The sequence below is a fragment of the Anomalospiza imberbis genome, chromosome 24 (assembly GCF_031753505.1).
Source record: "Anomalospiza imberbis isolate Cuckoo-Finch-1a 21T00152 chromosome 24, ASM3175350v1, whole genome shotgun sequence".
In the NCBI taxonomy this organism is placed as follows: domain Eukaryota; kingdom Metazoa; phylum Chordata; class Aves; order Passeriformes; family Viduidae; genus Anomalospiza; species Anomalospiza imberbis.
Window position 1 is genome coordinate 6619161 of NC_089704.1, and position 24203 is coordinate 6643363.

At 62.6% G+C, this 24203-nt stretch overlaps 4 protein-coding genes and 1 long non-coding RNA gene across 11 annotated transcripts in view; 2 read left to right on the forward strand and 3 right to left on the reverse strand.

The window, feature by feature from the left end:
• Nucleotides 1-67: 67 nt before the first annotated feature.
• On the reverse strand, nt 68-2824 carry TAGLN (transgelin). Its single transcript, XM_068172151.1, has 5 exons — nt 2700-2824; nt 1046-1244; nt 768-945; nt 583-685; nt 68-361 (listed from the first exon to the last, which is right to left on the reverse strand). Exons 2-5 carry the CDS (start codon nt 1223-1225, stop codon nt 220-222), a joined length of 603 nt encoding a protein of 200 aa, XP_068028252.1. The 5' UTR covers nt 1226-1244; nt 2700-2824; the 3' UTR covers nt 68-219.
• Nucleotides 2825-3567: 743 nt separating this feature from the next.
• Nucleotides 3568-24203, reverse strand: part of SIDT2 (SID1 transmembrane family member 2) — a 207468-nt gene continuing 186832 nt past the window's right edge. The window contains exons 1-27 of one of the 4 annotated variants that reach the window (XM_068172100.1): nt 10370-10660; nt 10069-10190; nt 9774-9935; nt 9620-9665; nt 9424-9525; nt 9263-9346; nt 8996-9107; nt 8843-8908; nt 8641-8734; nt 8457-8512; nt 7988-8059; nt 7832-7906; nt 7578-7640; nt 7082-7203; nt 6937-7010; nt 6778-6844; nt 6261-6334; nt 6018-6141; nt 5800-5917; nt 5591-5727; nt 5404-5512; nt 5250-5326; nt 5106-5152; nt 4713-4818; nt 4496-4606; nt 4300-4413; nt 3568-4217 (exon numbers count right to left, since the gene is read on the reverse strand). In XM_068172100.1, coding sequence (XP_068028201.1) covers nt 4155-4217; nt 4300-4413; nt 4496-4606; nt 4713-4818; nt 5106-5152; nt 5250-5326; nt 5404-5512; nt 5591-5727; nt 5800-5917; nt 6018-6141; nt 6261-6334; nt 6778-6844; nt 6937-7010; nt 7082-7203; nt 7578-7640; nt 7832-7906; nt 7988-8059; nt 8457-8512; nt 8641-8734; nt 8843-8908; nt 8996-9107; nt 9263-9346; nt 9424-9525; nt 9620-9665; nt 9774-9935; nt 10069-10190; nt 10370-10576 — 2604 coding nt within the window. In that variant the 5' untranslated portion in view covers nt 10577-10660 and the 3' untranslated portion in view covers nt 3568-4154. Of the gene's footprint in view, nt 4218-4299; nt 4414-4495; nt 4607-4712; nt 4819-5105; nt 5153-5249; nt 5327-5403; nt 5513-5590; nt 5728-5799; nt 5918-6017; nt 6142-6260; nt 6335-6777; nt 6845-6936; nt 7011-7081; nt 7204-7577; nt 7641-7831; nt 7907-7987; nt 8060-8456; nt 8513-8640; nt 8735-8842; nt 8909-8995; nt 9108-9262; nt 9347-9423; nt 9526-9619; nt 9666-9773; nt 9936-10068; nt 10191-10369; nt 10662-24203 lie in introns of those variants that run through there. The other 3 variants (XM_068172101.1, XM_068172102.1, XM_068172103.1) reach the window with 3 other exon arrangements.
• LOC137462108 (uncharacterized) lies at nt 6255-6964 on the forward strand. Its single transcript, XR_010993575.1, has 2 exons — nt 6255-6379; nt 6712-6964. It is a non-coding gene; the product is annotated as an uncharacterized lncRNA (long non-coding RNA).
• Nucleotides 14763-19350, reverse strand: PAFAH1B2 (platelet activating factor acetylhydrolase 1b catalytic subunit 2). Its single transcript, XM_068172256.1, has 6 exons — nt 19222-19350; nt 18109-18196; nt 17537-17626; nt 16597-16713; nt 16232-16354; nt 14763-15673 (listed from the first exon to the last, which is right to left on the reverse strand). Exons 1-6 carry the CDS (start codon nt 19251-19253, stop codon nt 15395-15397), a joined length of 729 nt encoding a protein of 242 aa, XP_068028357.1. The 5' UTR covers nt 19254-19350; the 3' UTR covers nt 14763-15394.
• The window catches only part of SIK3 (SIK family kinase 3), a 69739-nt gene continuing 65697 nt past the window's right edge, over nt 20162-24203 (forward strand). For 3 of the 4 annotated variants that reach the window (XM_068172088.1, XM_068172090.1, XM_068172089.1), the window contains exon 1: nt 20162-20399. In XM_068172088.1, the coding sequence (XP_068028189.1) occupies nt 20205-20399 (195 nt within the window). In that variant the 5' untranslated portion in view covers nt 20162-20204. The remainder of the gene's footprint in view (nt 20400-24203) is intronic. The other variant, XM_068172091.1, reaches the window with a different exon arrangement.

A 24203-nucleotide genomic window follows, 5' to 3' on the forward strand; every position in this document is an offset into this window, starting at 1 on the left:
CGGGGGCTGCCCGGGGGCAGGGGCCGCCCGGGGCACGGCGCTGGGGGCCGCGGCCCCGGGGCGGGGGCTGCGGCGGGGCGCGTGCGGCCGCTGGCGGGGCGATGGGGCTGGCGGGCGGATGCTCCTCAATAAATACCAACGGATCGGCGGCGGCGCTGGGCCGGGGGGAGCGGAGACGGAGGTCCCGGCTGGGGAGGGCTGGGGGCGGCGCGGGAGTGCCTAGCTGATGATCTGCCGGGGCCGGCCGTAGCTCATCCCCGCCTGTGACGCTCCCTTGTTGGTGCCCATCTGTAGCCCGATGATGTTCTTGCCCTCCTTCAGCTGGCTCTCGGTGAACTCCCGCTTGTGCTCCTGCGCTTTCCTGCGGGGCACAGGGACAGGCCGTGGGGCACCCGCACCCCCGGCTGCCCAGGAGCCCCCCCGGATCCCCAGGAATGTCCCAGCCACCCTCCCTCCCCAGCTGAAAGTTTGGCATCCCAGTTCCACGTGCTCCGGGGCGCTTCCAGGCAGAGCGAAGAGCCAGCTCTGAGCAGCCGCAGGACAAGGGAGTCCCCATGCCCAGCCCTGCACTCCCCCACTTACTTCATGAACCAGTTGGGGTCGCCGTGGTAGTTCCCGTCGTTCTTGGTGACTGCCAGGCTCCCCAGGGCCATCAGCGTCCTCTGCACCGCCGCCATGTCCTTGGCTGCCCAGGGAGAGAGGGGCGTGAGGACGGGCACAGCACCGCGACCCTGGGACCCCCAACCCCGAGTGCCCCCGGCCCGCACCTTCAAACAGGTCCACGGTCTGGAATATGTCTGTCTTGACCACGCCATAGTCCTCGGCCGCCTTCAGGAACTGGGCAATCTGTTCCATCTGCTTGAAGACCATGGTGGGCGGCGCGTCGGGGATCTTGACGGGCTTGGAGCCGTCGGGGTAGAGGCTGTTCACCAGCCTGCTGAGCACCTGCCACAGAGGGGAGCCTGGGCTTGCTGCGCTGCCCTCGGAGCATCCCGTGCTGCCCTCGGAGCTCCCCACCGGCCGCCCAGCCCCGTGCCCCACTTACGATGCCGTTCTTCAGCCAGACCTGGAAGCCCAGGCGGCCGCGCTCAGGGCGTCCCACGGCAGCCCCGCACTGCGCCACGATCCACTCCACCAGCCGGTCCTCCAGCTCGTCATCGTACTTCTTCTCGATCTTGGACTGCACATCCCTGCTCATGCCATAGGCTGGCCCTTTGTTTGCCATGGCTGCGGTGGTGGGAGACCTGGTGGCACGACAGGGACAGTCAGGCTGTGGAGACCTGGTGGCACGACAGGGACAGTCAGGCTGTGGAGATGCTGTCTCCTGTCCAGGGACTCCACAGACACCATTGTGTCATTTGCCTGCCGCTCTGCTGCAGTGGGGACAAGCCCTTCCGACTCTTCCCTCTCCAGGTAACAGCCCTTCAGCTCCATCCAGGTGTGTTTGGAGGAAAATTCACCTCCACGACCTCCAAAATCTGCCCAGACAGCTTGTATTCTGGCAGAGATGCCTCATCCCCAGCTCAGACTGTGCACAGCAGCAGCCCCATCCCTGTCCCTTGCCAGCTCTTGGTTGGCATGGATGTCCCTGGTGTGACCCATGCCAGGGTGGCAGGGTGGCCACGTCAAGGCTGGCTGGCTGTGGCATGGCAGGGTGGCCGTGGCACAGCAGGGTGGCCGTGGGATGGTCTTGGCACGGCAGGTCCGGGAGCCAGGGAGGAGCACGGGTGAGACGGGAGCAGCGGGAGCCGTGCCCGTGCCCTTGTAAGGACATGCTGCGGGCAGTGATGGCAGGTAGCTGGCTGCAGGCAGGCCCCAAGGGTGCCAGGGAGGATGCCAGGGAAGATGCCAGCAGGGAGACGCTCTGGGAGTGGCAGCCAAGCCTCTGGTGGAGCTGGCATCGCTCCTCCCTGCCTGGCTCCTTGCTTGGCATGAAGCCTCCGGGTGCCTCCAGGAGCCGTGTGGATGTCCCACATCACATCCTGACCGCTGGGCTCCTGCAGGCTGGGCTGAGACCCGGCACAGCTCAGTGCAGGAGAGAGCACCGACCCCGCTTGCTGCCAGCAATGCAGGGGTGCGCCACGAGCCCTGTGATTTATGTGGTGATACCCCACGAGCCCTACGGGCAGTCTATGCCCGGACCCCGAGCACTGCTGGGCACATGCCGCGATGCTACAGACGCCCGAGCCAATCCCGCCCGTGCCCTGGCCCGACCTGGCTCAGAGGGGTCACACACGGCTCCCTCGGCCACATGGCACTGCCAGGCCCCGGGACCGCCAACCCCGTGCCCATCTCCCGTCCCCGCCGAGCACAGGGCCGAAACGGGCACTGGGGGCTGGAGTTGTCCCTCCATCGCTGCCCTGAGTCCCGCACGGCCCCTCCGGCTACCGCGGGGACCCGCAGCTGCGCAGCCCCGCCGGGAGCGCGGTCCTGATGGGAGGAGCAGGACAGAACCCCGGTAGGGACCCCAGCCCGAGCAGGGGAGCCCGACCCTCCTCCGGGGAGCAGCATCCCCATCCCGCGGAGAGGAGCAGGTTCCGCGTCATCCGGGGAGCCGCAGATCGCAGTCCCGGCAGCGGCTTCGCTCCCCCAGGTACAGACAGGGTCCCCATCCCGGGGAGCAGCACCCCCGTGCCGGGGGCTGGCATTCCCACCCCGGGGTCCCTCCCCGCCGCCGCCCCCCCCGCGGCAGGACTTACAAGCGGCTGTGGACGGAGCGAGAGCGATGCTCGGCGAGGGACCAGCGCACTGCCCCGCGGGGACCCCGACCTTGCGCTAAAAGGAGGGCGGCGGGACGGTGATGTCAGCGGGGCGCGGAGCCCGGCCCCCCCCAAACCCTCCCTCCCGGGGCGCCCGGCCCCGCAGCGCTCCATGACTCCATCCCAGGCACCATATTTGGGGAAAGACTCCGAAAAACAGCGACGAAAGCCCGTGCTCGAGCATTCCCCGCGTGCCTCCGCCCCAGCGGGGCCGGGGCCAGGGCGGAACCGGGCCGGGGGCTGATGGAGTAAATCCTTTTATAGCCAGGCGGCAGCGCCGAGGGCTCCTGCTCTGACTTCATGGCTGGTTTTCCCGTGCGCTCACCGCCGGGAGCCGGGGCGGCCGCGCAGGGTCCCCCCGCGGGGATGCTGCGGGGGCACGGGTGACACCCACGGTGTCCGCTCGGGGCTGCCGGGAGCGGCAGCGAGGCTGCGGCATCCCACGGGCAGCGCGCCTGGGCAGCCCGCAGATCCCGGGATTCCCTCTGCCCCGCGGGCACCAGCTGGAGCGGGTCAGGGCACAGCGGGGCACGCAGTAGCCCTGGCACCGCGCTGCGAGGATGCCACAGGGGGGCCCAGCCCTCAGGGAGCTTTGCTGCCCGTGAAGTGGGACCCCCCTGGGCATCCCTTACCCACCCGTGGGGCTGCCAGTCCCCCGTGACCCACAGGCCACCCCCAGCCTCCCCACATGTGCTCTCCAGGGCAGCATTTCCCAGCCCCTGCAGCATCTCCCCTCTCCCAAAAGCCCGTGGGGAGAAGGGACAGCGTGGGGCAGCTGCCCCACGGGACCCCTGGCAGCAGCAGCAGGCACGGGCAAAGTGCAGACACTTTAATGCGAGTCCCTTCCCAGCAGATCCGCGCGCGGGGAGCGCGGCACCTCCACGGGGAGCGACGGGGGCCCACTGCGGCCACCCCTCTGGGACGCCGGAGGAGACACGAGTGGGGCCTCTCCGACCACTGCCACCACCGTGCTGGCCCCACGCACCCCCACCTCCCACCCACTCGACTCAGGCACTGAAGAGAGACCCACACCCACGTGCTCGGGGGGCCACGGGGCTGCTGGCACGGCGCTCGCCCCAATCCCCCCGCTGTGCCCACGGGCACACGGACACGGAGCAGCAGCAGCACCTTTTCCAGTGTCACTTGCCACAGAGGACGGATGCTCTGGTGGCCCCCCAGCCCCATTTTTGGCTGTGACGGGCCCAGGGATGGGCACAAAGTGCCTGGAGGGACCCGGCTGACAGGGAGGAGGCAAACCCAGGGCTGTGTGGGGAGGAGGACAGAGTGGCTGGCAGGACCTGCAGCGCAGACGTCCCTCCCCAGGGGTGGGTGCCCCTCCCGGGGCTGCAGCCGGGCATTTGGCACAGTCCCAGGGCAGCGAGTGGCTGCAGGCTCCTAGAAGACGTAGATCTTGTCCCGTTGGACACAGTCCAGGTCATCGTCCAGCGTCAGCAGCACCTGTGGAGCGAGGGGAGTGAGGGGAGCAGGGCACCGGTGACCAGGGGACAGTGGCTGCCGTGCCGGTGGAACCAGCACCTACCAGGAAGGAGCCGAACATGGCGATGGAGGAGAGGAAATGCCAGATGTCGTGGTCGTCAAAGAAGTCGAGCAGGATGCAGTCACGGTTGTGCTCCCGGGATTCAGCTGGTGTTTTCTGCCGGGCACGGGGCCAGCGTCACTGTGCCTGCCCATGGCCACCCTGCCCACCCAGCTGCCTGCACCACCCTCCTGCTCACCTGCCAGGTGCTGAGCCCCTGGAAGAAGAAGAAAAGGGCAAAGCCCCAGACCACGGAGGTGCTGATGATGCAGAGCAGGGGGATGAGCTTGATGCGCTCGCCACTGCGGAGCTGCGGGAGAGGCCGGGGTCACCACGTGGGCAGGAGCTGGCAGCAGTGCCCACCCCTGTCCTGCCCTGCCCGTTGGGCCTGTGGGGGCCCAGGGCTCGACTCCCACCTTCATGATAATGTAGAAGGCGAAGTAGAGGAGGAGGTTGCAGATGCCGATGGCCAGCAGGTAGGAAGCAAAATCATTGGGGCGGACAATGAGGCCGTAGGCAGCGCTGGGGAGGCAGGGACAGGCAGTGGGGTCAGCCTGGGGGTCCCCCTGCTATGCCCACTGTCCCCAAAGGATGTCTGCAGCCCCCAGGAGATCAGGCAGCATGTGGGGACTCCGGGGTGCCACAGCTGCAGGGGGATGTGTCATGCTGGGCTCACAGCGGCCGTGAGCTGCCAGCCCTCGGCCCAGCCCCACCGAGGGACGGCAGCGCCGCAGGAGAGGGGGTGGGGGCGGCAGCAGGGATGGGGAGAAGCAGGGTGGGATCTGGCACATGCCCAGCTCTGCACTCACAGTGACCAGTTGATGATGTTCCCCATGACCAGGAGCACCATGCGGTCCTGCAAAAGAGGAGGGGGCTGTGAAGGGCCAGGGGAAGCTGGGGGGGCTGCCAGGGAGGGTCTCTGCAGAGCCAGGGGCCCCGGTGCCAGCACTCACCACGTACATGGGCCCGCTGCACTGCCGCACGCAGTCCGTGTACAGCACGTGCAGGATCCTGCGCAGGATGCCCGAGTCTGTGGGGAGAGGGGAGGTGACACCGGGGGGCCACCACACTGTCCCCTCCCACCTCGCTCACGGTGCCCCCCCTCACCCAGCTTCCAGCGCCCCATGTAGTACAGCTGGGTGCTCAGCAGCAGCGTGGCCACGATGTGGATGACGGAGAAGATGATCCAGAAGGCCGTGTTCCCCTTCCCAAAGACCTGCAGGGCGAGACGAGGGGTGGGCAGTGAGCCGTGGGGGCAACCAGCCCCCTATCCCTCGGTGCCCGCCGTACTCACCACGCCCACCACGGAGAAGAAGATGACGAGGGCCAGGCAGGCGTAGGCGCTGTAGGCGCTGGCGTTGATGTCCGGGTGACGCTTCTGGTAGAGCTTCAGCATGCAGAGCCCCGCGATCATGTACATGAAGGAGGTGTCTGGGGAGGCACAGGGGTGAGAGGGATGTGGGTGGCCCCGGTGTGGGTGGGGGGGGCCGGGGGGGCACTCACCGAACTGGAAGTTGGTGTAGTTGGGGCAGACGTGGTAGCAGGCGCTGAGCAGCCCCTCCATCATGAGGGCGGTGCCCATGGCGTAGAAGAGCCCAAAGTGCTTGGGGATGCCGCACTCCTGCGGGGCAGAGGGGTGGGAAGGAGGGGAAGTGGGGGGGTCGCGGGAGGCCGAGCCCCACCAGGCAGCTGGAGCCCCCCCAGGCAGCCCTGTCCCTCACCAGGGCGTGGGCGTCGTTGCGCAGGAGCGCGCGGTTGTAGTTGATCTCGCGCTGCAGGATGATCAGCAGGAAGAGCAAACCCAGCAGCACGTAGCCCAGGTTGCTCAGGATGTTGTTGAAGGCGCTGCGAGGGACCAGTCCTGGTGTGGGTGCTGTGAACCCCCTCCCTCCCTGGGGTCCTGCTGCAGCCCAGCCCTGGGCACAGGAGACCCCCAGCCGCCCTCCACCGTCCCCCCAGCCCACCTGAGGTTCCCCAGGGGGTGGGCGCACAAGAAGTTGTAGTAGCAGATGTCCTGGTTGCCAGTGACATTCACCACCTGTGGGCACGAGCAGGGTGAGGGACACAGGGGGCTCCCAGGGATGTCCTCACCGTGCTGGGGAGCACGGTTTGGGACACAGGGGGCTCCCAGGGATGTCCTCACCGTGCTGGGGAGCACGGTTTGGGCCACAGGGGGCTCCCAGGGATGTCCTCACCGTGCTGGGGAGCACGGTTTGGGACACAGGGGGCTCCCAGGGATGTCCTCACCGTGCTGGGGAGCACGGTTTGGGACACAGGGGGCTCCCAGGGATGTCCTCACCGTGCTGGGGAGCACGGTTTGGGCCACAGGGGGCTCCCAGGGATGTCCTCACCGTGCTGGGGAGCACGGTTTGGGACACAGGGGGCTCCCAGGGATGTCCTCACCGTGCTGGGGAGCACGGTTTGGGACTGCAGCCCCCAGAGCTCCCAGGAGCCCCTCACTGCTGCCCTGGCCACACTCACCGTCTGGTAGGTGATGACGAGCTGGATGACGGGGAGGGCGTAGAAGACAGCGATGGTGGCGATGTTCCTGGGAGAGGGTGGGGCTGTCAGGGGGTCCCTGCTGTGCACCCCAGGCTGGGACACTGCTGGGTGCCCCCCTCCCCATTGCCTCCCACTCACCAGAAATAAATCTGGTACTTCTTCCGCAGCACCCGCTTGTCCTTGCGCGCCAGGTCGGCCACGCACAGGTATTGCTGGAAGGAGAGGGGGGTCAGGGGCCTGCCTGGCCAGCGGGGACACGCTGGGGGCTGGGGGGGACACGCACCTTGGTGCGGATGACATTCTTGTCATAGTCGATGTCGGCCAGCGTGTCGTAGTCGTCCTCCTCCACAGAGCTGAGCGAGTCCAGGCGCGGCCGGCCGGCCACGTTCTCCAGTGACCGCTCCCCTGCGGCCGAGCCGGGGCCATCAGCAGGGCCCAGAGCCTCGGTGCCCACCCCGCAGAACCCCAATCAGCCCCAATTAACCACTGGGCTGCCTCCCTGCCAACTCACACTGGGGATTTCAGCTCCCTACAGCCCTGCCCTGGGGACAGTTTGGTGGCTGTGCCCGCGTGGGCAAGCACTGCCCCGTGCCTGTTGCCGGGGGCTCTGCCACGCTGGGGAACACCGAGGGCCAGGCAGACAATGTCCTGCTCTGCAGCCCCTCAGGTGCTGCCCTTGCTCTGAGGGAGGGGAGCAGGGTTTCTGTGCCCTGGGCACAGCCTGGGGCTGGGCAGATTTCGCCCTGATTGGCCCGACCCTGCCCGGTACCAGCATCTACCCATGGGAATGCTCAGTGGCCTCGTCGGGGCGGAGGGCGTGCGCCGCTTGAACTGCTCCTGCCCTTCAAAGGAAAGCCAGAGTTACCAAAGCAGAGCTCCCTGAGGTGTGTCACAGATGGAAACCCCGCTGGGGGCTGCATGGAGGGGCCAGCAGCCCCAGGACCCTTCCCGGAGATGGAGGGGACAGAGCCAGGATGCCAGCGGGCACGAGGCTCCACAGGGCTGCAGCCACGCCAGTGGCCCAACAACTCACCCACGTAACTGTAGGAGACTTCTGCTGAGCCCAGGCTGTCTGTGATGCCCTCGGTGCTGCTGGAGGAGCCGTTCCCTGCAAGGACACGGACAGGCAGAGGGTGGGCACGGCCCACGGGCAGGGGGTGAGGGACGGGGGACAGCGCGTGGCACTCACCGAAGGAGCCGTAACCGTAGCTGTCGTAGGGGCCACGGTTCAGGAAGGAGTCGGGGATGCTGCGGGAGTGACCTGCGGGACAGGAGGGTCCCTGTCACCCTCTGTGGCACCCCTGTCCCAGGGCTGCATGGCCATTGGGCACAAAGCAGCTCCCACCACCCCTGCCCTGGCACGGAGTGAGCTCAGAGCCAAGGACAGAGCTGGCACCTACCCAGGAGCGATGCTGGGAGTCCCCAGAAAGCCACGAGAAGAAAGAGATAGACCTGGTGAGATGCAAAGCCCCAGCACAGCCCCGCCAGCCCCACAGCAGGGACCTCTCCGTCTCCCTGACACTGGGATTTACCCCCAGGGACTCAGCAGGATACTCCTGCAGAGGCAGGGGCTTTGCCACAGGCTCGAGAGGGCAGAGCAATGAGGAACTCCCCGGGCAGACCCCTGCATGCTGCTGGCTGCTGCCTCCAGCCCTCACCTGTGTCCAGGCTGGGCGAATCCATGGCTGCCAGGAGCCCCTTCCTCTTGTGCTGCCTGCCGAGGGAAGCGGCTGTCAGCCCCTTTGTGCCACTGCTGGGGCGAGGGGACACAGCCCCAGGGCCCCCAGCAGGACTGTGCCCACGGGCTCAGCACCCAGAGGGCAGCGACACCCGGGCACTCACCGGCAGCTCTCCCAGCAGGCGATGAGCAGCGTGAGGATGTAGAAGGAGAGGAAGATGCCGAGGCAGAAGAGAACACTGCGCACGTAGGCCTCGGCTGTGCAGAGCCAGGACAGGCTCTCAGCGGGGGTGGCACCTCGGGGGCCCTGCCATGGGTCCCCAGAGAGCCCAGCACCCCCAGCACCCCAGCCCCACCCAGACTCACAGGTTATGGCGGGTGACACCATCACCTCCAGTTTCTTCTGCCGGTTGTGCTGATCTACGGGTTCATCTGGAAGAAGGCAGGGACAGGGCTCAGCTCTCTGTCCTGTCCCCACCTTGTCGCCACACAGCCCACGGGGGCAGCCCCACTGCAAACCTGGAGAGGCATTCTTGGAGAGGGGGTAGTAGGGCAGAGCCCCCCCGCACGCCTCGTCCTCCGTCTTCACCACCACCACCACGTAGAAGCTATGGCTGGGGAAATCCTTCTTCTGCAGCAAGAGACGGGGGTCAGCAGAGCCCAGCAGGGGTCTCCCATGCCAGAGGTTATCCCTGGGACATCCTCTGTGGGCTCTGGCAGCACCAGGCAGGGACCGGGCACAGCTCAGCCCCGTGGCACGGCCCCGCGGCATAGCCCCGTGCCCACCTGCACCGTGATGGCCGCCTTCTTCGTCATGGTCTGGTACATCCCGATGAAGGCCACGTTGTTGTCCAGGTCGTAGACGGGGCACTGCGGGGGCAGAGGGGCCGTCAGCCCCGCCGGGCACCACGGGTCACCCAGGGAGGAGACCCACTGCCCAGACCTACCAAGATGTCCTGGATGGAGATGACGGAGCAGGGGAAGGCCATGGCTGAGGTCACCTTCACGATCACCGAGTCCACTTCCTCGGGGAACTCGTACTTGAAGTACTGCGGGGAGAAAGGGCCCGTTGCTGCCACGGTGGCCACGCTCCCCTCCTGGGTGCGGCCCCCTCCCGCGCCACGCCGCGCTAGCTGCCCTCACCTGCGGCTGGGCGGCCGTGGCATTGAAGCTGAACCTTTCATTGGTCCTGCAGAGAGCACGGGAAAGGTGATGGGTGGCGAGGGGGGTCCAGAGCCCCTGCAGCCCCCACAGGCAGCAGGCAGGGAGGGGGACAAGGGCGCGGGGCTCCCCTCACCGCAGCACAAAGTTCTCCACGCGGGTGACCCGCAGCTGGTAGGAAGTGTTGAGGGAGAGCGTGGAGACATCCACGTAGAAGTGCTGGGTCTCCACCTCGGCCTTGGTCTGCGGCTGGCAGAGCGTGCGGCTCACCTCCTGGTACGCGTATTTCCTCTGGTACCTGGGCAGGGAGGGAGAGCCCTGTGTGCCCAGCGGCCCCTCCCAGGGACCCCTGCATGGGGCATCCCTCCATGGGGAACTCCTGCATGGGGAGCTCCTGCATGGGGAATCCCTGCCCACGCCCGGGTACTCACAGGCCCCGGAGGATGAGCGGCACCTGGAAGGAGACCACCGCCTCCTTCTGCCTCACCACGAAGAGGACGGGCTGGTCCTTCTGGTCCGAGAGGACATTGACCGACACCCGCACGCCCTCGGTCTGCAGGGACAGGGGCAGGTGAGGTGTGTGCCGGGCAGGTCGGGCCGCGGCGGCTGAACCGAAGGCTGGACTTTGCTCGGCCGCCGTGGCAGAGGCTGCCGTGCCCTGCGCACCCCACAGCCCCCCCCGGGCACAGCCAGCCCGCGGGGGACGCGGCGCTGGTGACCACCCCGGCTCACCCTATTCCTCCGGACGCTGTGGTTGAAGGCGTAGATGTTGAGCAGGTTGGCGTGCACCCAGTCGCTGTAGGTGGTGTTGAACTGCGCTTCCTTCTCGTGCATTTCGCGGTCCCCGCGGGGCAGGGGCTGGGGCCGGACGGGCGGCGGGGGCAGCAGTGCCCCGGCCAGCAGCGCCCAGGCCAGCACGGCCGCCCCGGCGCCCGACATCCCGCCAGCATCCCCGGCCAAGGTCCGCGGGGCGGGACGGCACGGACGGCACGGACGGCACGGGAAGGGACGGGAAGGGACGGGAAGGGACGGACGGGGCGCTCAGCCGGGGCGCGCCCGGGCGCGCTGCCCCATGGCCGGGCCGGAGCGGTGCCGGGCGCGGTGCGGGCGCTGTGGCGGGGCGCGGAGCCGCTGCCGGGGCCGCTGCCGGTCCCCTCTCCCCTTCCCGTTCCGCACCGCGGTAAACACGGACCGGCGGTGACGTCAGGCCCGTCGCACGCTGAGTGCCCGGCCGGGGAAGTGACGCGGCGGGCGGGGCGGGGGCACCGGCCCGAGCCCGGGGCACCGGCCCGAGCCCGGGGGCACCGGCCCGAGCCCGGGGGGACCGGCCCGAGCCCGGGGCACCGGCCCGAGCCCGGGGCCACCGGCCCGAGCCCGGGGACACCGGCCCGAGCCCGGGGGGACCGGCCCGAGCCCGGGGCCACCGGCCCGAGCCCGGGGGGACCGGCCCGAGCCCGGGGGCACCGGCCCGAGCCCGGGGCACCGGCCCGAGCCCGGGGCACCGGCCCGGCCGGGACCCCCCGCCCCGGGGCACCGAGCCCCGTGCGCGACCCCGCGGGGGCAGCCCGGCTCCATAGGGAACCACACCGGGGATGCCCTGTCCTACAGGGCAGCCTCTGCCCCATGTAAAACCCCGTAAGGGAGCCCTGCTCCATATGGGACCACATAGGGGAAGCCCCATGGCCATACAGGAGCCTGGCTGCACAGGGGAGCCGCTGCTCCATATGGGGTCCTGTGGAACCCCACAGAAAAAGCCCTGGTCTGTAGGGCAGATCCTGCCCCATATAGAGCGCTGTAGGGGAGCCTTGTCCTCTATAGCCACCCCATAAGGGAGCCCCTGCTCCATAGGAGACTCCATATGGAGTCCCTGCCCCAAGAGGGAAGCCCAGGTGCCATGCAGCACTCCGGACACCCCCCCAATCCCCTTGCCTGGCCTCCCTGCCCCTAAAGTCCGTGAGAACATGGAAGAATCCTGTCAGGGAAGGGGTGGGTCTGCCCCATCCCTTTCTCTTGCTGCTCTCTGGATTCCTAGTGGGGCTCCTGCAGCCTCTCCCGTTTGTTGCACCCTTCACCACCAGAGATGGAATAATTCAAAGTACTTTGGGAGTCTTCCCATGCTTGGGAAAGCGGGAGTGATGCCACACTGCATTTTTGGTGTGTCTCCCAAAACACCCCCCGATTCCAGCTGTTGCCGAGCCTCCCGCTTCCAGGCCTCTCTCCAACAGCCCCGTGATCTTTACATCACATTTTATTTGCCTGCAGTTGGGCGTTTTGATTTAAAATCCCCCTCTGAAGGGGCTCAGCCCCTGTCACCTCACTCAGAGCCATTTCTGGGCTGGCTCTGACATCCAGGACCGCTGCCGCCGGCTTCCTGCTCTGCTCCACGGGACAAACGCCACGAGACAAGGCACTGCTGCTATTGTGCACTTTATTTCTCCGGGCCCTCCTGTCCCTGAGGATCCCACAGTTTGGACAGTCTGCCCATGGTTTCCAGGTGCAGGTGGTGGCATTGGCGGCAGATAGGACGACCTCAGGGACAGACATGCGGGAAGAGAAGCAGAATTCCGGCCGACTCCTCGGCCCTGATGCAACTCGAGTCGCCTCTTGAAGGATGGCCGTGAGTGGGACTGCGTGGGGATGTGATTCCCTGTTTGTTCCAGGGCCATTTGAGATAAATCACTCGGGAATCCAACACCAGCCGATGTCCTGTCGAGGGCCAAAATAAACCAGTCCCCTTCACCTGCAGCACCGTGCTCACAGGTTTGGGTGCAGCACCAAGATCTGCACGGGGAAAGGAGAAAACCAGACAAAACCAGCCCCAAACGGAGCGGGGGAAAGCAGGAATTAAACGAGGAGCGAGGATCTGGCTGAGCACAACTCCCAGAGCCGGGGAGGACCCGCAGTGGGAGGTTTGGCAGCACCTGCCCGGCCCCATGGAGACCTCCAGGAGCGACCGACAGGGCAGGAGACAGCTGGGCACACACACACACACACACAGGCTGCGACACGGTGGGTGAAACATTGACATTTATATCGAAATATGCACTAACAGTGACTTCTACCAGCCGATGCATTTTTGCCAAAGCAGAATCACAATGGTTGTGTCCCGGGGAAGGCTCGGGGCAGCGGGTGGGCAGCGAGGGGAGGTACGGGGGCCTCTCCGCTCCTGCCTCACCCTCCCCCGGCACCTCACAACACTCTGTCATTTCACATCTTTTGTTTGTTTTCCTCTCTGCTGCATAAACACAAAACTGGACACGCTCACTCAGAGGCCACAACTCCAGCCCAGCCCTGTCCGGAGGGACATCCAGAGCTGGAACTGAAGTTTTCTCACAGGAGGCACTCGGATTTCAGCACTGAGTGAGCAGGAGGCAGAACCCCTCTTGCCCAGGTGAGCAGGGCAGTTTCCTGCCAGGCAGCAACAAGCAGAGCCGAGAGCACTGAACCAGCACAGAGCATGGCACCTCAGTAAGCCAAGCCTAAGCAGAGCCAGCAGAGCCTCCCCGGTGACGCCAGAGCCTGCCAAATTCCCCGGGCCACTGGGCACCCTGCCCACGGGGCTGGCTCACAGCGAGCACAGGGTGCCGAGCGAAGTCAGAGCTTTACTGCAGAGTACATTCCTGGTTAGCATCTCTTCAGCCAAATGCAGCAGCAGCAGCAGCAGGGAGGGAAGGGAGCAGGGATGCAGAGATCAATCTAGCACACGGCCTTTTCTCACAAGCCTGGAGATGGAAAGCTCTCAGGGAGCAAGAACGGGTTAAGCCCTTCCCCAGGAATTCTCCACTGCACTGTACTTTTAACATTTGATTTTCCACTTGCCCTTCCCCAGTATTTCCAGCCAGAAGCTTATGGGAAGCGTGAGCAGTGTTCTCTCAAAGCCTGCCCTGCAAGGCCGTGGAGCTCCAGGGAGCAGCACCCCTGGTCTGGATCATGGGGGTAGGATGTGATCCCTCCTCTCCCATGGCACTCTGCAGCTCCCTGTGTCTGATCCTGGCCAGGGGAATGCTTCACCTTTCCTTCATCTGTGTGTAGATCACATATACTGGAAACAAAACACACACTATGCATGCAATCCAGGCAGGAATCCTGCTATGATCAAACCTACAGGAGGAGGGGGATGAGGTGGGACGTTAGGGGATTCCTCAACGCTAGGTCAGAGTTACACACCAGCCCCTTGGCTACAGCAAAGGGCAGACAGACTATGTACAGTACCTATGGGCTTCAGCAAAGCCACCTGACACCTGAACACCCCTCCCTTGGAGCACGGAGTGAAGCTCTCTGTTCCTCCCAGGTTTACCTGCCTGGAATCCCACGGGAAGCACAAACCCAGTGTGGCACCACTGAGCTCCAGCTCCGGCAGGTAAGGCAGGGAGGAACAGATTTGGTTTAAAATAGGTTATCTGCAAGTTATCAATTCATCTAGGGCTCTGCCTCTCGGGTCCAAACCATTTCTTTCTGGAAGAGAAGCTATCAGTTTGAAATGAAAAGTTGTTTCGCTGCAACCAGCCCTCTGAACTACAAACCAAACCAAAACCCCACTGAGCCACAGCCCTTTAGGAGGGCACCTGCCCCTCTGGCTCCCTTGCTAGAGGTGAGGAGCAGTGTCCAGGGCAGGAGAAGCTATGCCTTAACTCCACTTTTTACTCTAAGGCTGTAGTTGCTCAAATAAAATGTTTATACAAGTAAACCAGTAGTGATAAGGAAATATACACCTTGGGATCTGTAAAGCTTCAGAGTGATTTAGGCCTTGCAGCCAGGGGCTCTTCATGTGGGTTTGCTTTAGGAAAAAAAAAAAAAAAGGATGTAACAGTCATACTTAATAAAAAAATAGGAAAAAAAAAAAAACCTGCAAAGAGCCTGGGCACCTCAGAGGGATGTCTGTCAGTTCCAGAGGAGTGAGGAAGTAACTGCCAATTACTGGATCATTAAAATCCTACACTGAGCAACTGCTAAAAGCCAGCAACATCACGGGCAGCAGGAGCAGGGGCCAGCAGCAGCACCCAAACGGGAGCGTTCCCAGGAGAGCTGCGTGGGAGGAAGGGAAGGTGCCCCCGGGAGAGCTGCGTGGGAGGGAAGGTGCCCCCGCTAGCAGGACTGGGGAAACGAGCACGAGACAAGCACTGGGGAGTGTTACACGAGTTCAGGTAACTGTTTGCTTCTTTAAATTTCTGAATTCCAGTTTCAAGCTGCTTCAGAAAGGAGTGAGAAAGCAACACGTGTCATTTAACCCCCTCCCAGTAAAACAAACAAACAAACAACAAACAAACAAAAAACCCAAACAAAAAACCCAAAACCGCCTAAAAGGTGGAACCGAGTTTGGAAAAATGCATCTGTTCTGGCTTTTGCAAGTGGAATGTGATTCTTGTTCCCAGGCAAATACACAGAGCACGACGGCTGCAGCCAGGAACGGTGAGCCAGGAGCGGGCTGTCGGACAGGCTACAAGGGGTCTAGGACAACCACAGGGCAACAAGACATGAGAGGGGCACAGAGTGACAGTCCTGTTCTCGTTTTAAATGAGGAATGGTTTAAAAGTAAAACTCTTCTTCAGCTAATTTCCTCCTGCAATAAAACCAACCCAGCCGGCCCTCGTATGTACAAGACCAGTTAAACATGAGCCTTCCCCCTCAAAACACTAGGTACGGACATCCGGTAACATTCTACAATGGAAAGTGCTTTAAGAAAGAAGGATTCTGTAGTGCCAGTGACAGAACTGATCTGATGGGCTGGATGATGCTCTCCACGCTGACGGCAGCGACTCAGGCCAGGGCAGCTCGTTTCTCCTCGGGGGTCTCCTCCAGCAGCTGCATGATCAGTTCGTGGAGGGGCTTGCAGACCTTGGCGTAGCCCCCGCCCGTCAGGTGCAGGAAGTCGAACATGTCGTGGTAGGAGATGGTGCCATCCGAGTGCACGAAGCCCACGTCCACGTCCAGCAGCTGCACGTTGGGCAGTTTGGGGAGCGAGGCTTTCAGCAGATGGTTCACCTTGGCGTTCTTCTGCCGCAGCGGGTTTGGCTTCTCTCCACGAGGTAGCAGGCCCTGGCACGAGAGGAGGCAGAAAAGAGCTTTGTGTGACTCTGATGGCATCAGGAGCCCGGCTTTCCCTTCCAATTCGGGCTGCCTGTCGAGATTTAGGATGTCTGTGACAAGAGGAACTCATCCCTTGAATCAGAATTTGTCCATTCGGGCCTAATGTGAAACGCAAGTGAAGGAGCCAGATGAGCTACAAGTACTGACTGGCAGGGAAACTGCTTTCTTTTATTTTTCAAATGTATCAGCTTGTGCTCTTTCCATACACTTTCAGCTCCTCAGCAAGACAGGCAGCAGCTTCCTTAGGATAAGGAAGCCAACCAGGATTCCCAAAGCCAACTGGGATTTGGGCACCTATTTTCCCCACACAGGACTTCCTCAGCAACACTAATGAGTGGGATAGTTACTGGGAATGAGTCCACCCAGCTCTGGAAGGGCCAAAGGAGGGCTCCTGCAAAGCCAGGCCAGCGAGGGGAGGCACAAAGCAGAGGACAGATCAGGGGACCTGCCCTCCCAGCACCGCCCAGTGACTCCCAGTAAGGCAGAGCCCAGGGAGCAGGGACGTACCAGCACAATCACTTTGGCCTGTGGCTGCTGGCTGTTTATCAGGCGCACGATGGCCTCGATTCCGCCTGCGACTTCTTCTGCTGTGTTTTCATGGTTATTTGTTCCAACCCAAACAACAATGACCTGCAAGGAGAGACAAATGTTTGCAGCTTTTCCAGAGCAAGTGGTAACAGGGTTGATGACCCTGAAATCCCGGCATAAACATCATCTGTGGCCAGGGAGCTGCAGGGAGAGTCAGGCTTAAGAGTTCAGCCCCGGGGCTGGCACTGCCCACTGCCCTCAGGGAAGGCACTTGTGCCAGGCCTGCAGCTGCAGGTGACCTTCACTGCACACCTGGATACCCTCACTAACTCTGCAGCTCGTACCTTGGGTTTAATGTTCTCCAGTTCACCGTTCTTCAGTCTCCATAGAACATGTCCCGTGGTGTCTCCACCAATCCCAAAATTCAGTGCATGGAGCGGTGAGAAGAGCTCTCGCCATATCTGCAAGCAGAAACCAATGTGCTGCTTCAGAGCAGCATCCTGCCTGTGAGGCAGACACCACACGGTGTCCTCAAGGTCACTGAGGGCAGCCACGAGCCCTTCTCTGAAAACTCACTCCACAAAGGGCACTTAGACAAGGAACGAGGTTTTATTTGGAGTCAGAAGAGATGGAGCTGCTGAGGTTCAAGCTCTCAGCCCTGGCACAAAGGAAGGAAAGATCTCTGGAGCAGTGATTTGCTGAACTCATCAGAGCCCCAGAGCGCTGATCTATTGCAGACCACGGTGTCCCTAAGCACAGGGCCTTTGAAGGAGTCTATGACCTGATTAAATCCTTCTCATCCCCAGGTAACAAAACTAGAACAAAGGGAAGCAGCTCTTGCAGAACAAAGCTGCTCAGCTGCCACCACGGCAGAAGAGAACTCTTCTTTCCCTCAACAATTTTAGGGAAGAACCAGTGGACCAATGCCTCTGGCACCCTGAGTTCTACAGGCTAAGCGTGTTCTGGTACAGGTACAGCCAGGTACAGCCACAGGGAACTCGACGGCCCTCAGGAGGCCGGAATCTGAGAGCTGAGGGGCTGTGCACGTGTGCCAAAATGCAGGCAGTCAGTCGTGGCCTCAGAGAGGGAGGCAAGAGCAGCCAGGTAAAGCAGTGTCCAGGCACTGGGGAGTTCAGGAAGCAGGGCAGGAAGGGCTCGGGAGACAGCAGTGAAAACGGGAACAGTGGGAGTCACCAGTGTTACACACCATCAGCCACTGGGTTAGAGGGAGATGCTCCAGCTGCTCCAGTCCACCCCTCCCTCCCTCCCTCCCTTTGTCCCTACCTCGTACTGCTGTAGCAACTGCACCATGGAGTCCCCCACGAAGAGCACGTCGGGCTCCTTGTCCTTGCAGTCCAGGACAAACCGATTGTGCTGCCAAAGAGAGCGACAAGGTGAGCTCCAGGTGACACCTGCTCCTGGGCATCCGTCCCTGCTGCAGGACAGGGACAGTTGCCCAGCCAGCTTCCCCTGCTGGCATTAACCCCTGAGCTGCTGGACACTGCTCCCAACTCCACAACCCCGTGAGGATCCCGGGTTGGATGAAACTTGGCGTGGTTTAGTTTATGGCCACTGCTCCTTGTCCTGTCACTGAGCTGAGTCAGGCCCCATCTTCGGGAGGTTTTGTACGGACTGATGGGATCCCCTCTCAGTCTTCTCAGGACTAACCCAGCTCAGCTTGTGCAGTCACTCCTCATCAGAGCCTCCAAACCTCTTTTCCTTTGCTCCATCGTGGCAGGACACACAGGTGTGACACCTGCCAGCTCCAGGCTGTCGTGACCTCAGGGTCCCAAACGTGGCCTGGGAGCACTGGCCCAACATCCCCCCAGGAAGGAGGATCCTCCTGCCAGCCTTACCTGTGACATCCACCTGTCATCCCCCTGAATGTCCTCGGCGGCGTGTGGGACTGCTGCCGGGTTGGAGTCCCCCATGCCCATTCTGTTCCTGTGGAAAGAGCAGCTCACACCCACTGCTCCAGCAGCTGCCACAGCGGCAGGGCTGGGAGAGGGCTGCTGGAATCCGCTGCACCACAGCTCCCGCCCGCTCCTGTGCGTGCTGGCAGCTGGCTGAGAACAACAACACGGATGTTGCTCCACGCCAGAGTGACTCTGCAGCAGACATTCCCCTGGAGCCAGGCCCTGACACAGAGAACAAAGCTCAGCTCCGAGGATGCTCTGCAGCCCCACACCTGAGCCATGAGGGCTTTAACAGCTCAGCAACAACGGCTGAGGCTGCCAGGATAAGTCCCTATTAGCGCCCAGAGATCCAGCTTACAGCTGCTGAGCGGCACAGTCCAGGTGGATAATCTGGCTTGGGGAGCAGCACAGCGTGCTGGGATTGATCCCAGAATCCCAGAACCGTTACGGATCAGGAGGGATCTCTGGAGATCATCCAGTCCGACCCCCCCGCCAAGGCGGGGTCACCTGGAGCAGGTGACACAGGAATTGGGATGGGTTTGGGATGTCCAGAGAGGGAGATCCCCGGATCTCCCTGGGCAGCTGTTCCAGTGCTCTGCCACCCGCCATGGGAAGAAGTTCCTCCCCACGTTGTGCTGGAGTTTGTATTTTAGTTTATGGCCACCGCTCCTTGTCCTGTTGCTGGGCATCACTAAAGAGAGTCTGGAACCATCCCCTGACGCTCCCTGGAGACATTGGTATGGATGACGGGATTCCTTTCTCCAGGCTGACCAGGCCCAGCTCCCCTCTCTCCCCATCACGGAGATGCTCCAGCCCTCCATCATCGTTGCAGATCCCCAAGGATCTACAGCGGCAAGAGCAGCGGGATGATGCCTCCCGCGGCCGCCGCCTGCAGCCCGGCGGGCGCGCACCGCACCCGCAGCCCGTCGCGGCGGGCAGGGCAGGGCGGGTTCCCCCCGCGGCCCCCTCCCCTTCCTCCTCCCGCCGGCCCCGCGCCCCGCGCCGGTGCTGCCGGGCCGGCGCGGCCCCGCCCGGCGGCGCCCCCGCACTCACGGCGGCTGCGGCTCCTTCCCCCGCGACTCCATGGCGGGCGCGTCCCCTCCGCTCGGCCCCGCGCCTGCGCCGCTTCCGCTTCCGCTTCCCCGCGCGCGCCCCGGCCGCCGCTTCCGCCCCGCGCCCGCCGAACTCCCGCCTCCCTCCCGCCGTGACGTCACGGCACCGCTCCCGTGACGTCACGCTGCGCCGGGGCGAAGCGCCACGCGGGTGGGGGGTGATGGAGTCCCTCCGCGATCGAGGAGCCCTTTTGCTGTTTATCGAGGGTTGCACCCTAAAACCACGGCACCTCCCGCCCCTCGCCATGACGTCATTCGACCGCCCCTGACGTCATCCTGTCCCCAAGATTAGGCGTGTCCTGCACGTGGGGGCTCCCTGATGTCCCTGCGAGGAGCGGTGTCACAAAAACAAGTTTCCAGTTACCCGATTAGTTTTGGGTTTTGCCCCAAAACTGAAGCAGCTCCCTGGCCCCGGGGGGGCACCAGATGGGGCAGTCTCACCACGACGCCACTGAAGAGTGACGTCAGACTCATTTCCCATATCTCACTGGTTTCTCCCCAAAGCAGCAGCACCAACCGCCCACCGCAGCCCCTCTCCGTGACGTCACTCCACCGCCCCGTGACGTCATTCTCCCCCCCCCCCGAGGCGAGGCGTGTCCCAGCTGTATGTGAGCGGGGGGGGGGGGGGTGGGGGGGGGGTGGGGTGGAATGTCCCTGGCGGCGTGACGTCACGAGCAGCAAGTTTCCCATTTCCCGCGGGTTCCTCCCCAAACCCCGCAGCCTTCCCCTCCCCCGCACCCCCCACCGTCCGCCGCGCGGGGGCGCCCGGCGCGGTCCGCGCGCCGTGACGCGCGCGGTGACGTCAGAGCGCCGCCCCCGTCGCCATGGCAGCCGCCCCCCTCCCCCCCCCCCCCCCGGCGCCCCCCCGCGGATGAGCTCACGCGGTGCCGCAGCCCCGCGGGGGGGTTCGCTCCGCGCGACAAGATGGCGGCGGCGGCTGCGGCGGGAGGAGGCGGCGGAGCGGGGGCTCCCCCCGCGGCCCCCCGGCTCTCCCCGGCCCCGCCGCCCCCGCGGCCCCCCGGGCCCGCCCGCATCGGCTACTACGAGATCGAGCGCACCATCGGCAAGGGCAACTTCGCCGTGGTGAAGCTCGCCACGCACCTGGTGACCCGCGCCAAGGTGAGTTGCCCCCTCCCCCGCGGGGGTCGCGGCGCTGCCCCGGTGAGCGGCGAGGCAGCGAGGAGCGGCCCCGAGCGCCCTCGGCCCCGAGCGGGCGCTGCCGGGGAGCGGGGCCGCTGTCACGGGTGACACGGCTCTCTCCGCGGGTCCCGTGGCTCCGGGATAACGTGGAGGTGGAGCGGGGGGATGCTCCCGAGGTACCCGGGGATGCTCCCGGCGAGCCGGGGGGGACGCGGAGGGCAAGCGGGGGACGGGTCGTTTCTCACCGAGACGATGGGAATCGATCGTGGCCGAGTCCTCAGGGCCGTGGGAAAGCGCAGGGAGCAGCGCGAGGAAGGGCCTCCCGAGGGAGCGGCGGATCCAGGTGGATCCAGGTACGGCCGCGCTCCCAGGTGAGCCCCGGAACATGGCAGGAGATCCGGCTGGATCCGGGCACGGGCGAGCCCTGGAGCACGGCAGGAGACCCGTGAGGAGCGGCACTCTCGCCGCTGTACTCCCGATCGTGCCGGTGACACCGAGCTCCCGGGGACGGCTTGTCGTGCTGCATGCACCAGTGCCACCCCGGCATCTTCCCGGAGCTGCGGCAGAGCAGAGCAGAGCTGCGGGGAGCAGGGCTGGCACGGGCAGGCAGCAGACAGGCCTGAACCAAAGCCCTGCGCCTGCCCTGCTCTTGGCTCCGTGCTGGCTCCTTGGAAGCGCTGCAGAGGGAGGATGGTGTTGGCTGGGCTTGTCCCTCTGTCAGTTCCTGGGGTTGCCCCTCTGTCAGTTCCTGGGGTTGCCCCTCTGTCACTTTCAGGGGTTGCCCCTCTGTCAGTTCCTGGGCTTGCCCCTCTGTCAGTTCCTGGGGTTGCCCCTCTGTCAGTTCCTGAGGTTGCCCCTCTGTCAGTTCCTGAGGTTGCCTCTCTGTCACTTTCAGGGGTTGCCCCTCTGTCAGTTCCTGAGGTTGCCCCTCTGTCACTTTCAGGGCTTGCCCCTCTGTCAGTTTCTGCAGCAGCATTGTTTTGAAACAGGAGGAGAAATCCACCATCGCCCTGGTTTGTTGGAGCTCTGGCTCTTTGCCCGGTTAATAAAGTGAAATTAATTTCAGGGGCTATTTAAACATCAGTTATAACACCTCCTGGACAGTTCTTTTCGGAGCTGGACTGTATTTGCCTGCCCTGGCGGCTATTTTGTGCCTGCAAGTGCTCAGTGCCACAATTTAACCTGCACTTGAGGTGTGTTCTGTGCTGTTGTTCTCCCCACGATGAACCTGAACCTTGCTGAGAGTAACAGGGTGGTGGGTTCGGGTGCTCCAAGTGCAGGGGGCTGACGCCTCTGAGTGGAGATCACTCCTGGAAAAGGAGGGATCTAGCTCCAAGTTGCTTTCCTGTTCCTGTTTCCAGACTCCCTCCTTGGGTCAAGGTTTCTTCTCAGTGGTGCTGACTCTGGCGTTTGCAAAATACCGAAGCAGAGACCATCTTTTGTGCAGGAATAGTTGATTTTGTCCGAAGAATGGCAGAATACGCACACAAATTTTGTGTGGAAATCGTGTTCCAGGTTTACAGGGCCAAGGCTGGATTTTGCACATTGGCTTTGGTTGATGGAAGGGGATACTAAGCTTGGAAAGCTTTGCTTTCCAGCAGCGTACACTCATTCCTACTGCCCTGGAGTGACCGAGGGTGGGTTGTGGAGTTCAGGAAGCGACTTCCTGGTGGGATGGTGAGGTGCTGGGGGCTCTGGAGCGGCGGGTTTGACCTGCAGCACGTTCCCTGCACGGAGGAGATCCAGTCCCTGTCCCTCTGAACTCTGGGGGCTGCCTGAGCCTGGGGAAATACCTGTGCTGGAACAACTGCCATCTGTTCGGCTGAGCTGGGGTAGCTTGGAGCTGAAACTTGACCTGGAAGCTTTCTCAAGTCCGAGGTCAGGTTTCCTTTCAAATCCCAGCCTCTGGAGAGGAGTGCGAGTGAATGGATTGGATTCTGCTTGCAGACCCTGAGCACTGTGGGTTCAGTACATTTCCTTCCCTGACAGAACTGTTGCTGTTGGCTCTGGGAGAGGAGTGGGGAAGGAGAAAGGAGCTGCTTGGTTCAGGCTCTGGGACACATGAGATTAGAGGGGAGGTGTTGATGTAAATGCATTGGAAAGGGCAAATCCTTATGGGGAAGCATTTTTGACTGGCAGGAGAAATACAAAATAATGCTACTGCGAGCTTGTCTTCATTCACAGTTACACTTTTAACACTTTGACTTAATGGAAACAACTTGGGAGCGAGTAAAACCTTGGCAAAATGGTCCCTTTTAGGGATCTGAAAGAATTCTTTGATCACGAAGCGCGAGCGCAGCCCGGTTGCTGCCTGTGCTGGCAGCCCCATCCTGAGGTGATCCCGCTCTCCCAGTAGTAGCTGCGTAAGAGAACCGGGCAGTTCAAATATAGCCACCAAATCCCTGCACAAACTTGACCCCGTGTCACATTCTCTTAGAGAAAAGAGGGTTTGCTCGTCACAGCCCCTCCTTGGGAACCGCGCTCCTCCACCGTCTCAGACGGAATTCCACTGTGAGTGTCTGTGTGAGCTTGGGAATAGATGTACCCCGTGATTTTGGGCCTTTTCCAGAAGGTGAAATTAGTGATGCTGTGGGCTGGTGTCCATTGCTGAGCCTGGAATTAGAGGTGGTCGGTGGATGGGTGTTGGAGCCTGTTTTCCTTTCCGATGGACGTTTACCAGGTCAAGTGGACTTTGACATGACAGCTCGAGATAACAGCTGGAGCATTCCTGGCTCGTGTCCCCTTTTCCCCAAAGAGAGAAGCGGATGGTAGTTGGGTGCCTGGTCTGATCTTAAAGGACCGAGATTTTCCTGGCTCTTGGGAAGTTGAGCGCTGCATTTATTTAGAGAGAGGAGCAGAGCACCCAGCCCTGCTGGGCTGGCACGTTCTGCTGACACCGAACGTTGCAGTTTACATAGAACTGCATTTCAGGAGCTGAATGTGGGTCAGCAGTGCTGGGGACACTGAGGAAGGGGAATGTTAATCATCCCAAAGGGCAGGAGGCCTGTATTCATAATTGTCTCCGCTGGAGCCGATGGAATAGAAGGGAACAGTCTGCAATTTACGTATTAACCAAGGCAGCAATTTGCATTCAGTCCCTGCCCATGCAGAGTTGGACTCTTGTGCTCTGTCAGAGCTGCTCTGATGGCTGGGCAGGAGCTGGAGCCACTGCTCTGACCGGGATGAATTGGGCACCTGTGGGATATCTTGCTACATCCCTCCTTCTGTCCCCCTTCCTTTTGTCTCTTCTCATCTTTTACAAGAAACTCTTGTTTCTGTGCTAAAAATCTTCAGTGACCTGCTGAATTGAATTGTTTTCCACAGAATTTCCATTTATAAATCATCCAAGTGACTTCATTAGAATTCCAGCTCTGTTCAGGCACTGGGGTTGTTTTTAATGCCACATTTTTTCATAAGGGCTGGTCAGGGAATGTTCATGAGTGTGCCAAGGAGCACATACTTTATGTTCCCGTGCCCTTTGGGTGTTGTGTTTGAGCCTTCAGGAGCTCTTGGGGATGAGGAGGACAGAGAGGGACGCTGTGGTCGCTGGGCACAGCTGAGAGCTCTCTGCTGTCCTGGTTCCATCCCTTCATCAGCTCCACGTGACTGGAGACACAGCTGGGGCACGGAGCACCGTGTACCTGCCGTGGCTGCACTGCTCTCATGGAGTGTTTCACTGGGAGATAGGAGTCACTTTCATATCCATCTTTCTCTTGAAATGGGATTGACAGTCCTGGGAGAACACGTCTCCTTCCCAAGTGCAGTGATCTTCCTGCTGTGCTG

Excerpts from the sequence above, each read along its gene's own strand:
- TAGLN (XM_068172151.1), bottom strand. The coding sequence starts at position 1,225 with ATGGCAAACAAAGGGCCAGCCTATGGCATGAGCAGGGATGTGCAGTCC. Across the intron at positions 946-1,045 it reads TCTGGCTGAAGAACGGCATC|GTGCTCAGCAGGCTGGTGAA; the intron begins GTAAGTGGGGCA and ends CCTCTGTGGCAG. Across the intron at positions 362-582 it reads GACCCCAACTGGTTCATGAA|GAAAGCGCAGGAGCACAAGC; the intron begins GTAAGTGGGGGA and ends TGTGCCCCGCAG.
- PAFAH1B2 (XM_068172256.1), bottom strand. The coding sequence starts at position 19,253 with ATGGAGTCGCGGGGGAAGGAGCCGCAGCCGCC. Across the intron at positions 18,197-19,221 it reads GGGAAGGAGCCGCAGCCGCC|GAACAGAATGGGCATGGGGG; the intron begins GTGAGTGCGGGG and ends CTCTTTCCACAG. Across the intron at positions 15,674-16,231 it reads AGGCCAAAGTGATTGTGCTG|GGCCTGCTACCTCGTGGAGA; the intron begins GTACGTCCCTGC and ends CTCTCGTGCCAG.